Source organism: Sprattus sprattus (assembly GCF_963457725.1).
Source record: "Sprattus sprattus genome assembly, chromosome: 20".
Taxonomy (NCBI): Eukaryota; Metazoa; Chordata; class Actinopteri; order Clupeiformes; family Clupeidae; genus Sprattus; species Sprattus sprattus.
In genome coordinates, this window is record NC_137918.1 from 25,187,865 (window position 1) to 25,197,915 (window position 10,051).

The 10,051-nt window shown below is 47.2% G+C and overlaps 2 protein-coding genes across 6 annotated transcripts in view; both read right to left on the reverse strand.

The window, feature by feature from the left end:
• Nucleotides 1-324: 324 nt before the first annotated feature.
• Nucleotides 325-4,690, reverse strand: snorc (secondary ossification center associated regulator of chondrocyte maturation; the record flags this gene model as incomplete). Its single annotated transcript, XM_080859274.1, has 3 exons — nt 325-434; nt 941-1,090; nt 4,603-4,690. 3 exons carry the CDS (start codon nt 4,688-4,690, stop codon nt 325-327), a joined length of 348 nt encoding a protein of 115 aa, XP_080715400.1.
• Nucleotides 4,691-5,980: 1,290 nt separating this feature from the next.
• gigyf2 (GRB10 interacting GYF protein 2) overlaps nt 5,981-10,051 on the reverse strand; it is a 26,354-nt gene continuing 22,283 nt past the window's right edge. For all 5 annotated transcript variants that reach the window (XM_080858922.1, XM_080858920.1, XM_080858919.1 and 2 more), the window contains 5 exons: nt 9,468-9,664; nt 9,071-9,219; nt 7,735-7,937; nt 7,169-7,328; nt 5,981-6,888 (listed from right to left, as the gene is read on the reverse strand). In XM_080858922.1, coding sequence (XP_080715048.1) covers nt 6,821-6,888; nt 7,169-7,328; nt 7,735-7,937; nt 9,071-9,219; nt 9,468-9,664 — 777 coding nt within the window. In that variant the 3' untranslated portion in view covers nt 5,981-6,820. The remainder of the gene's footprint in view (nt 6,889-7,168; nt 7,329-7,734; nt 7,938-9,070; nt 9,220-9,467; nt 9,665-10,051) is intronic.

Consider the following 10,051-nt stretch of genomic DNA (forward strand, 5'->3'; position numbering starts at 1 on the left):
GGTAGAGGGGATCCCTGTCGATCAGAGAGAGCTGAGAGGGTAGAGGGGATCCCTGTCTAGGAGAGAGCTGAGAGGGTAGAGGGGATCCCTGTCGATCAGAGAGAGCTGAGAGGGTAGAGGGGATCCCTGTCGATCAGAGAGAGCTGAGAGGGTAGAGGGGATCCCTGTCGATCAGAGAGAGCTGAGAGGGTAGAGGGGATCCCTGTCGATCAGAGAGAGCTGAGAGGGTAGAGGGGATCCCTGTCGATCAGAGAGAGCTGAGAGGGTAGAGGGGATCCCTGTCGATCAGAGAGAGCTGAGAGGGTAGAGGGGATCCCTCCCTGTCTAGGAGGCGGTGAACTTCCTCAGTGTGATGACGATGAGTGCCAGTAACACAGACGCCCCCAGAAACACAGCGATGACGATGGCGGTGATGGCACCCGGCCCTAAAATACCTACACACAGACCACCAGACCCAGCAAATCCATTACACATTAATAAACTCAGTTTTGAACCATACATGTAATATTTCTGAAGAAATAACTTCCTTTTTTATATAAAAATTGATTTTCTATCCTATATTCTAAATATAATGTACTATTCTATTGCTTAATTGTGTTAAGGAGGCCTTTGTGTTCATGTCTCTTGTAGCATCTTTTACTAAATGCCATTGTTTAATAGTGAACGGTGTAGAATACTGCACTGCTAAAAATGTTGCCCATGCATAATTGAGCAGGTAAACATACAGACAGTCATACAGAACCATACAGAATGAACGTTTACCTATAACTAATTATAGTGCACATGGCTAATAGAGAGTGTGCTACTTTCTGACCGTGTTGTTGAAACAGTGTGAGGTTGCAAATAAATGAAAACTAAATTTAAAAAGTGTCAACCAAGTGGTGTACCACTGGCTTCTTGGACATGGTGTCCTGGACTTAAATCTACTAAAATGCCTCACCTTCTTCCTCCTCCGTGGCTGTTGGGTGTGTCATGGTGTTCTCTGGCAGCTCCTGAAAGGGCTCCTTCGTAGTCACATCTAAGGCACCTCCTCCGGACAGTGTGTCCTGGTTATCACTCTGTAGTGTGGGATTAGGATCTGCAACTGTTTCTGTGGAAACAATGGCATTTTAAGCACCATTTTAAGCGCCATTTTAAGCGTCACTTCAAGCGTAATTTTAAGCGCCATTTCAAGAGTCATTTTAAGCGCCAACGCTCTCCTCTCACTCATTTGTGAACAGGCGAGCCCTTCATATCCGCCATGATGAAGAGGGTCTTTGGTGTTTTCGAGGAAGCCGAGTTTCTGAGAAGAGATGACTGCGTTCCTTCAGGATGCTAACAAGGTGACTAAAGTAGTGCCTTATTTACCTCAACATAAAGGTAAGGCACTGGAGGCCAGCGTGGAGGGGGGAGGGGAGAACATGTTAACCACAGGCCCACTTTGATGCCACGGGGAGGGGGGGAGGGGACGTAGTAATGGCTGCTCTGTGTTGCCATGCCGGCTGGCCGTCGGTGACGCTAAAAGAGGGCCTTTGTGTCCTGACGCTAGCTGCAGGTAACTTCAGTCGCTTACTCCTCTCTCCTCCATTTTAACCCTCATCCTCACATTTCCTCTGCTCCTCTCACATCTACCACCCACATTCCACAGCCTCTGGCATGGAGCAGCCACGCGACTTTTCACACCGACACCATAGCCATGGTAACATGACCCCAGTTTCCCGTGTCACCCCCTCTCCCCTTCTGCATGACAGACTGACACAAGCAGGGGGGGTTTCGACCCGAACACAGAGGGGGTCCTCCGCTCCTCCTCTCCTCCGCTCTGAAAACAGCAAAGGGATCTGGGATCTCTCCTTCTTAGCTGTTCAGGGTCCGTAATAAAATAACCCCCATCTTTTCAGCCGCCAGTGGAGAGCATGTTCTCACACACACACAGCATTTATTTACAGGGTACAGGGACATTCGTCAACAAAAACAACAAACAACAAAAGTGCTCAAATATCAGGACGTCATCACAGGTGTTACATAACCACCCTTTCACCATGACACTCGGACGAGTAATTATCTCCTTTAACGACGCCAGCGGTGTAATTTTGGCGTGCGTAGGTGCGAGTGAAGCGAGGGGTATTTTTGATGCTGGCTGGCGTGTTTACTCTCTGATACTCTGCTGCTTCCTGAGCAGGAGCGAGCCGCAGGTATACGGGCCGGCGGGCCCCAGGCCAGCAGCCTCCATCAATAAGGCCTTCACAGCTGGGGCACAAAAGGCTGCTTGTGCGGTCAGGGAGGGCAGCTCACCGCTCCAACGGCCAAGCCCAAATCTAGCCTGGGCACTGCATGTTAAATAACCTTGTTTATGAAAGTCTGTGGAAAGACTCCGACTCTGGGATGAGCACACACACACACACACACACACACACACACACACACACACACACACTCTGGGATGAGCAGATTGAGCAATGAAGGAGTGTTGCTCCCCTCCCCCCCCTCAACATATTCCATTTGCGCTAGCCAGGCCCTGTTTACACGTTTTTTTTTTTTTTTTTGTATTTTTCCGGTACTCTGTATTTTGAGCTATGGCTTGATGGGTTCAGAATGGTTGGGGTGAGGATTCATCTTGCCAGGCTTTTCCTCTGCTGTGGAACGTCCACGTCCCAGATTACTGGGTCTGTTTCTATTCTATTACAGAAATATCTTTTTTGGTCATGTGACTCAGAGCACCCTGGTTGAATAACCTGTTTAGTGACACATACACAGTGGTGTAGTCCAGGGTATACGCAGGTATACGGAGTATAACCACTTATTTTTCAGTCAGCATTGCGTATACCCACTTCTCAAAACAGGGCGTTTATCCTGTGCTGTATGGGGTGCTTAAAAAAATTAAGAGTATACCCACTTCTCCAGGGACCAGTACACCACTGCACATACACTGTCCCACAGTCTCAAAGTGAGTTTCAAAAGAACTGCAATTGAAGTGCTATGGTGCTATGGAGCATTGATTATGGTTCCCGGCGCCATGCTTGTCTATGGTCAATGGTGAATGCTATCATTTAGCAAAAATGAACAACTGTCACCTGATGACCTCCAGTCAGGAATTCACATTGAGCAGAGAGATGGCAAAGACGACGGGCGTGTGTGAAGGCAGCATACAGCCTGAAATGGGGGGCAAACTGGTTGTGCCAAACTGCCCATGTCCTCAGTTCACCTCTGTTTGATGGGTGTGGTGACAGCTGTGAACAAAACCAGCAGAGAGACCCTGCTTGTTTGGGTGGTTCCAGGAGCCATCTTTACTTTGCTAGCCTTGGCCACGCCACACCTCAGACCAGGACAAAAACAAGCTGGATGTTTCAAACTCAAACTCCTACACGGCAGTAGATGACCGTGTTTGCCACCAGAACTGGACACACAGAACAAATGTTTCTAATTGTAGAGCTTTAAAGTGGATTTTGGGTGCCACCCACATGCAAGAATGAGTCAGCACAATTTAATCTAGCCATCGGAAAGTCAAATGCCATCCGACTCTCATTTTTCAATTAAATATTACTTCACTATAACCTAAAAACTAACATCAAATTCCATCTTTTCCTCACCATCATTACAAAATCACTTTAATCTCTCTACTAAGAGTTTGATGTCACAAGAGTCCAGTGGATGCCATTGTGATAGACTGAGCACAGTGAATGACAATAAGCATGAGGTTACTGTGCTTTTGTTCACTTGTTCTGGCCCTCACCCTTGCCCAGTGGTGTAGTCCAGGGTATACACAGCTATACGCAGTATACCCACTGTTTTTTCAGTCAGCTTTATTATCCTTTGCTGTATGGGCTGCTTACAGAAATGAAGAGTATACCCACTTCTCCAGGGACCACTACACCCCTGCCTCTGGACCCTCACCTTTGAGGAGCTGTTTTTGGGAGGCTAGCCACGGCTACATCTGCCTCCTTCCTGTTCCCACCATAGACATAGAATATGTATATACATATATTCTTATGTCTATAGTTCCCACAGCACTGACAAGGATTAACACTCATATGCCAGAAGGCAGGAGCCAACAAGGCTTTCATTCCATCCGTCCTCAGAGGGAACTGCCAACAGTCAGACCAATAGACATGAACATTTTATCTAGCTAAAAATGAGCCTTCTATTCTGTGAAATGGAGTGTAAAACTAAATGGTATATTTAAAGACAAGCAAAACAATCTGGCCTAACATTAGAGAGCAGAGTAATATTGTTGACGTTGTCCTAAACGATCACTGGAGCAGATCGGCAATTTTGTGAAGGTGAGCATTCACTTTCAAAAATGTTTCGTCGCCAAGGTGTCTAAGGAGAACGAATGTTCTCCAAATCATACCTTTGTGTCAAACGGAGAGGAAAAACAACATGTACCTTGAGCATACAGAACAAGCAATACACATAAATATAGACCCCACCCACTCCCCCCGTCTCCAGAACCGCTAGAGTAGAACTAGTCATTCTGTAGACAGAGCTTCACATATGCAATTAGGGCATGGAAGTCCTTCAGGCAGAAAATGCGATGAAGGCCTTTACATTCATTTTCACCCCAAGAATCTAGCAATATGCCATTTGGCGTCCGTTGCCTAGAGCAGGGTAGTAGAGGCACTGTACCTGTCCTTGTGAGGGCCACACACAGGCCGAGGAGAGCCAGCAGGATGAGTCTGGACCCACTGGAGCAGGAGTGTCTGTAGATGGCCATGGTTCTTCAGAGACGTCTGAGGGCAATCTCCAGAGCTCCTCAGGCTTGGGTCTAGTGAGGGCCAGCCTCCACACAGGGGAAGGAGGAAGAGGGGAGGGAGGGAGGGAAGGAGGGAGAGGAGGGGCGCTGTCTGGGACAGTGTGGACTTTGTGAACACCTTCGGCAACAGCCCACCCACTTGAACCCCACTCAAGACACGTAGTGGAGAAGCCCTCGCTCCTCTCAAGTCACCCCCCCCCCCCCCCCCCCACCCTCTGAGCAGAGTCTCTCTTCAGTCCTGTTGTGACATCACCCAAATATTTTATTGACGTTACTTTTAGACGTAGACTTGCCGTTACTCCACCGTTGACTGATGGCTCCCACCCCCCTGCACTTGGAGGTGCTGTAAACGATGCTAGCATTTATTTAAATCTTCAAGATGTGTGAGAGCACATCTCTCCTGCAAAATAATAGGCAGGAAAACATCCTGGTCTCTTTAGAGGTCTCCTGATTTGGTCACTTTGTGGAAAAAAGCGAATGATGACAGACCCACATTTCAAATATACCCAAATATAGCTGTTACACTGTAAAGAATAAATAAAATTACTTTTAATTACAGAATGTTTACAAAATATAGCTGGCAAGCAGCGATGAGGGGGCCAAGCAGCCCATGATGTCATTATGTAATTATGTCAAGGGCACAGCTGTTAGCAAGTTTCACATCAATTGACCAAAGATTGTCTATGTCTTGTTTGGCAGCTTTGCTACCGAAAAAAAAAATCTTGAAAATTTTGATTCATTTTGTGAGGCTTTGTCTGAGGATGATCTGTGCCAAATTTGGTGGATTCGTCAAGGTATTTTGCCTCTGAAAGATTTTTAATTAAATACAATATGGTGGCCACATTAATGTCTCATCCTTGGGATCCCGCAAGATATCACTAGACATAGCAACCCCTGTTAAAAGGCTAACGAATCAAAAGTGATTAGCAAAGGCACTTTATAACTTATTAGTGTCCCCCAGTGGTCAAATGAGGCCATGCTTTCAACAAGAATCTAATTGGGTGAAGATTGGATAAAATCCAATATGGCGGCCACAAAAGTAGGCCAAGTATGGTTGTAGTTGTTATTATAATACAGCTTCTACTACTACAATTATTATTATTAATAATATTACGTTATAATGACAAAAAATGCAAGGAAGCTCCTACACCATGAGTTCATGTTAACATAATATAAATAGAATATAAATATATAAATAGTAAAAATATAAATATGGTTACATAATGAGTCAGGAAATGTCCTGTACAGAGGCCCAGAGATGTAAAACAGCCCACACAAGAGACTGTTGATTTATTTCATACTGCAATAAAAAAGTATGACTCCATTAGTTCAACGTTTCCATATATTACAATACAGATGCAGATTTGAAAGTTTATTCTTTAAACAGCCTAATATTTTACAAGAAATGGATAACTACTTGGAACTTTCAAAAACATGTCCTTAAAACAGGACACTGGTGAATCACATCCTTAGGTCCTACAACACCATCATCATCATCATCCACGAACAACCGTCAGCATATGGGAAGGACGATGAAGAGGAGGAGGGCATGGCAAAAATGGTTGGGAAAACATCAATAAATAATAATAATTAAAAAAAAAAAAAAAGATATATCTCTATAATCTTTATCTTTTTTTTTCTCCTCTTTTTAAACATATGATCCTCCTCTTCACAATTCAAAAAAAGCTGATTGTGGGGGTTTGCCCACTAGCTGCTGGGACTGATGTGCTGAAGTGAAGCCCTGTCCTGAAGCAAGCACCTGTTGATCAACCAGAGGTCTCTTCTCCCAACGCAGACTCTCAGTCCAACTTCAGCTGTGATGCTGGGTGAAGGGCTAGTCTGAGTTGAGTTCCGGTTTTTTCCCCCCTGGTAAGAATCTCTTGGCGGTTAGGGTGTCAGGAGGCTCCCAGGATCTCTTCACTGCTTGGAATTTGACACGGGGGGGGGGGTTGAGGGTGGGGGGGGCAGGGGGAGAGCAAAAAGAAAAACAGAAGAGTAGTGATGTGGGTGGTGGAGGTCAGTGGCAGCTGCTGTCCGGGTGGGAAATACTCTGAGGGGTGAGTCGCGTTGACCACTCCTCTCCCAGGTCCCTCAATGGTCCTCCACTGTCTCAATCTCACCCATGTTTAACCTCTCAGAAGCTGCATTCACTGAGAAACCTGCAGGGAAGAACAATGGAGACACTTACATTCCAAACGCCCTTTGCTCTTCATCACGAGATGTGTTTACGTATAGATTGTTACATATTCAACCAAAGATGATGTATTATTGCAGGTGTCATAAATGCAGGGGCTATAACAAGCTGACAAATCCAATTCAAAAAGGTTTAAAGGATTAGGTCTTAAGTTGACACTACTGTGGGTAAACCTCATGGAAATACCCACAGCACACTCTCAAAGCATCACTGCATGAAGACGGTGTGTGTGTGTGTGTGCTCACCAAGGAGACTGGGGTCTGCTCGGACCATCTTCTGTTTTTTCTTCTTTTTCCCTGACGTCACCGTCTCGAAGCGCTGCTGCTGCTGCTGCTGCTGCTGGAGGCTGGTGTGGTTGGACTGGAGGACCTGCTGCTGTGGGGTCGTCCCTCCCCAAACAGAGTCCTGAAGGAGGAGAGGACCGCAGACACACACACACACACACACACACACACACACACGCGTCAGAGCTTCCACCCAGGTGCACCACCTCACCTCTCTAACTCCACACTCAGGCTCATCCTGGCCAGACTAGACTGCCACACCGCAGAGGGTGCTCCGCGCCCAAGAGCACAAGGAATCGTGTTAGTGCATCGGAACTCCAGGCTGGCTGAACAGTACACACGCGCGCACACACGCGCACACACACACGCGCGCACACACACACACACACACACACGCACACACACGCACACACACACGCACGCACACACACACGCGCGCACACACACACGCGCGCACACACACACGCGCACACACACACACGCGCACACACACACACGCGCACACACACACACACACACACACACACCTGCTGCTGCTGCTGCTGCTGCCGTTTCTGCTGCTGGATCTGCTGTGGTTTCTGTTGATTGTTGGCATTCTGTTTGGCACGGCGCTCCAGGAACTGTTTGGCAAAGTCCTTGGCCTGGGGCGTGTCACCGAGGTAGGCTCTGACGTAGTCATGCACTTCATAGGGCGAGTCCACCTCCTTCAGGAAGGACGCAAACGTAGGAACTGTGGAGCACAGAGGCAAACATTCAAACAGCCAATCAGGAACAACTCCAACACATCTGCCTAGAACACGCTAATGAATAATTGTGATAGCATCTTCTTTTGGAGCATTACACTTATGTAATGAAACATAACTGCCTCAATCTAGGCTAAGATTTGTTTCTGTTTGCAGACAAATAAAGATCATAGTCAAGGATGTAGTCAAGACTACCAAAGCAGTCTACCCAACATGCACAGCCATATTCATTACTAACTAACTGGGGCTCACTAAGCAGTTGGGAGATTCAGGAGGGGGACATTTGAATGCATCCGTCACACCAGCCTGATTTAGAAATGGACCAGTTATTCAAGGTTAACGGAGACTCAAAATCATTGAAACACTGAAAAATACAAATAAAACCAGTGCCAAACCACCCACAACTATCATGTGATCAGTGACAGCACATGGGGAGGGTTAGGGTTAGAGGGTGAACCTGTGGCCTTCAGGCACATTGCTCTGAGCTGGCAGTAACCACTCCAGGTGAGATGGACCCTAACAGAGGGCAGATGTGTCACACTAAAACACTAGCCTGGTGACACCAGCCTACGTATTTCCGCCTGATTTGATTTCAAGCTCATACATAGTCTGGACCAGCCCCGTCTAACATCGTTTCCTGGCTTTACCCTACAACCGCACCAATCAGCGAACAGTTCAGAGATGTGACGCAAAACTCGCCCAGCGGAGTTGGTAGTTTACCAGCATAGCAAAAATTGCGACGGAGGAAGAGACACGAAAAGCTATCGGAGAAGTTGTCGCAACTCTCGAGAACATCAGAAAATTAAAAGGAGAACAAGAGGATTGTCTTGTCTTGTCTGATTGGAAAGGACGTCGTAGCGCTTCTCCCAACTGGCTTTGGGAAGAGTTTAATCTACCAGATGGTCCCGTTAGTGAATGCTTTAATCCCGTCATTACCTAACGTTGCTGATTGGTTAAGGGAACTCCAATGATTTTAAACCTCAAGATAAGCACCTGCCCACCTCGGAAACGAAAATGCATTGGGTTTTGCCAGACTGAATGACGGAAAGAAATGGAGTCACAGGCTGGTAATGGCCAGGCCACTAAAACACCAGGAGTGAGCGTGTTGTTGTCAGCTCACCGTCCAGGTTGTTGGCGGTGTTGAGAGTGTGCAGAGTCTGCTCACACCACTGCATGAAGCCATCTTGACTCTTATTGGCTGCCTGGAACAGTTTCATCAGCCTCTCCTCCTCCTCCATCTTCTTATTGGCTTTCGCACTCACCGAGTTACTGCTCCCCCCACACACACACACACACACACACACACACAGTGGAAATTAGGGCAAAAATAAACACAAACGTCATGTAAATGTTTTGAATGCCATTATTACAACTACAACACCACTGAGAAACAAATCCTGTGCAAGAAAACACACACACACACACACACACACACACACACACACACACACACACACACACACACGACACATGACAGAGCAGCCTGAGAGTGTGTGTGCACAGGCCTGTGGCTGTACCTGAGGTTAGCGTTTCCCTTGTTTTTCTGAGAGGTGGCCTTGCGTGTGGGCGGTGGAGCGGCCTCCTTCACAGCCTCGTCCCAGAAGCCCGCGTTGGAGTTGGGAGCGTCGCCCCAGATGCTGCTGGTGTCCGAGGCCCAGGTGGAGGCCCCCCCGCCGCTGCTCACAGACCCCCACACCGAGCTGCTCAGAGAGTTCTGTGGAGGAGGCACAACATACACACAGCCAGCGGACACAATCAAAATCACCATCAATGATTTCTGGTGGGAAGCACAACACGCTTTATGAAACCACACCAGTCATTTCCTCTAAATGACAGACTGGCTGTTTTGAGGTCAGCAGAAATGTAAAAAGGCAGGAACCCTAAACGCCCCCACAGGTCTCTGCTCTCTCTCTGATTCTTTTTTTGAATGCTCATCTGAAGTTAAAGCCACAGAGCTTCCTCAGTCCCCAACTGAACCTCCAGAAGTTAATGTTACACCAAGCTGTACAGCTGTACTGTATGGCGCTGGACTCTATGGCGCTGGACTCTATGGCGCTGGACTCTATGGCGCTGTATGGAGCTGGACTCTATGGAGCTGTAT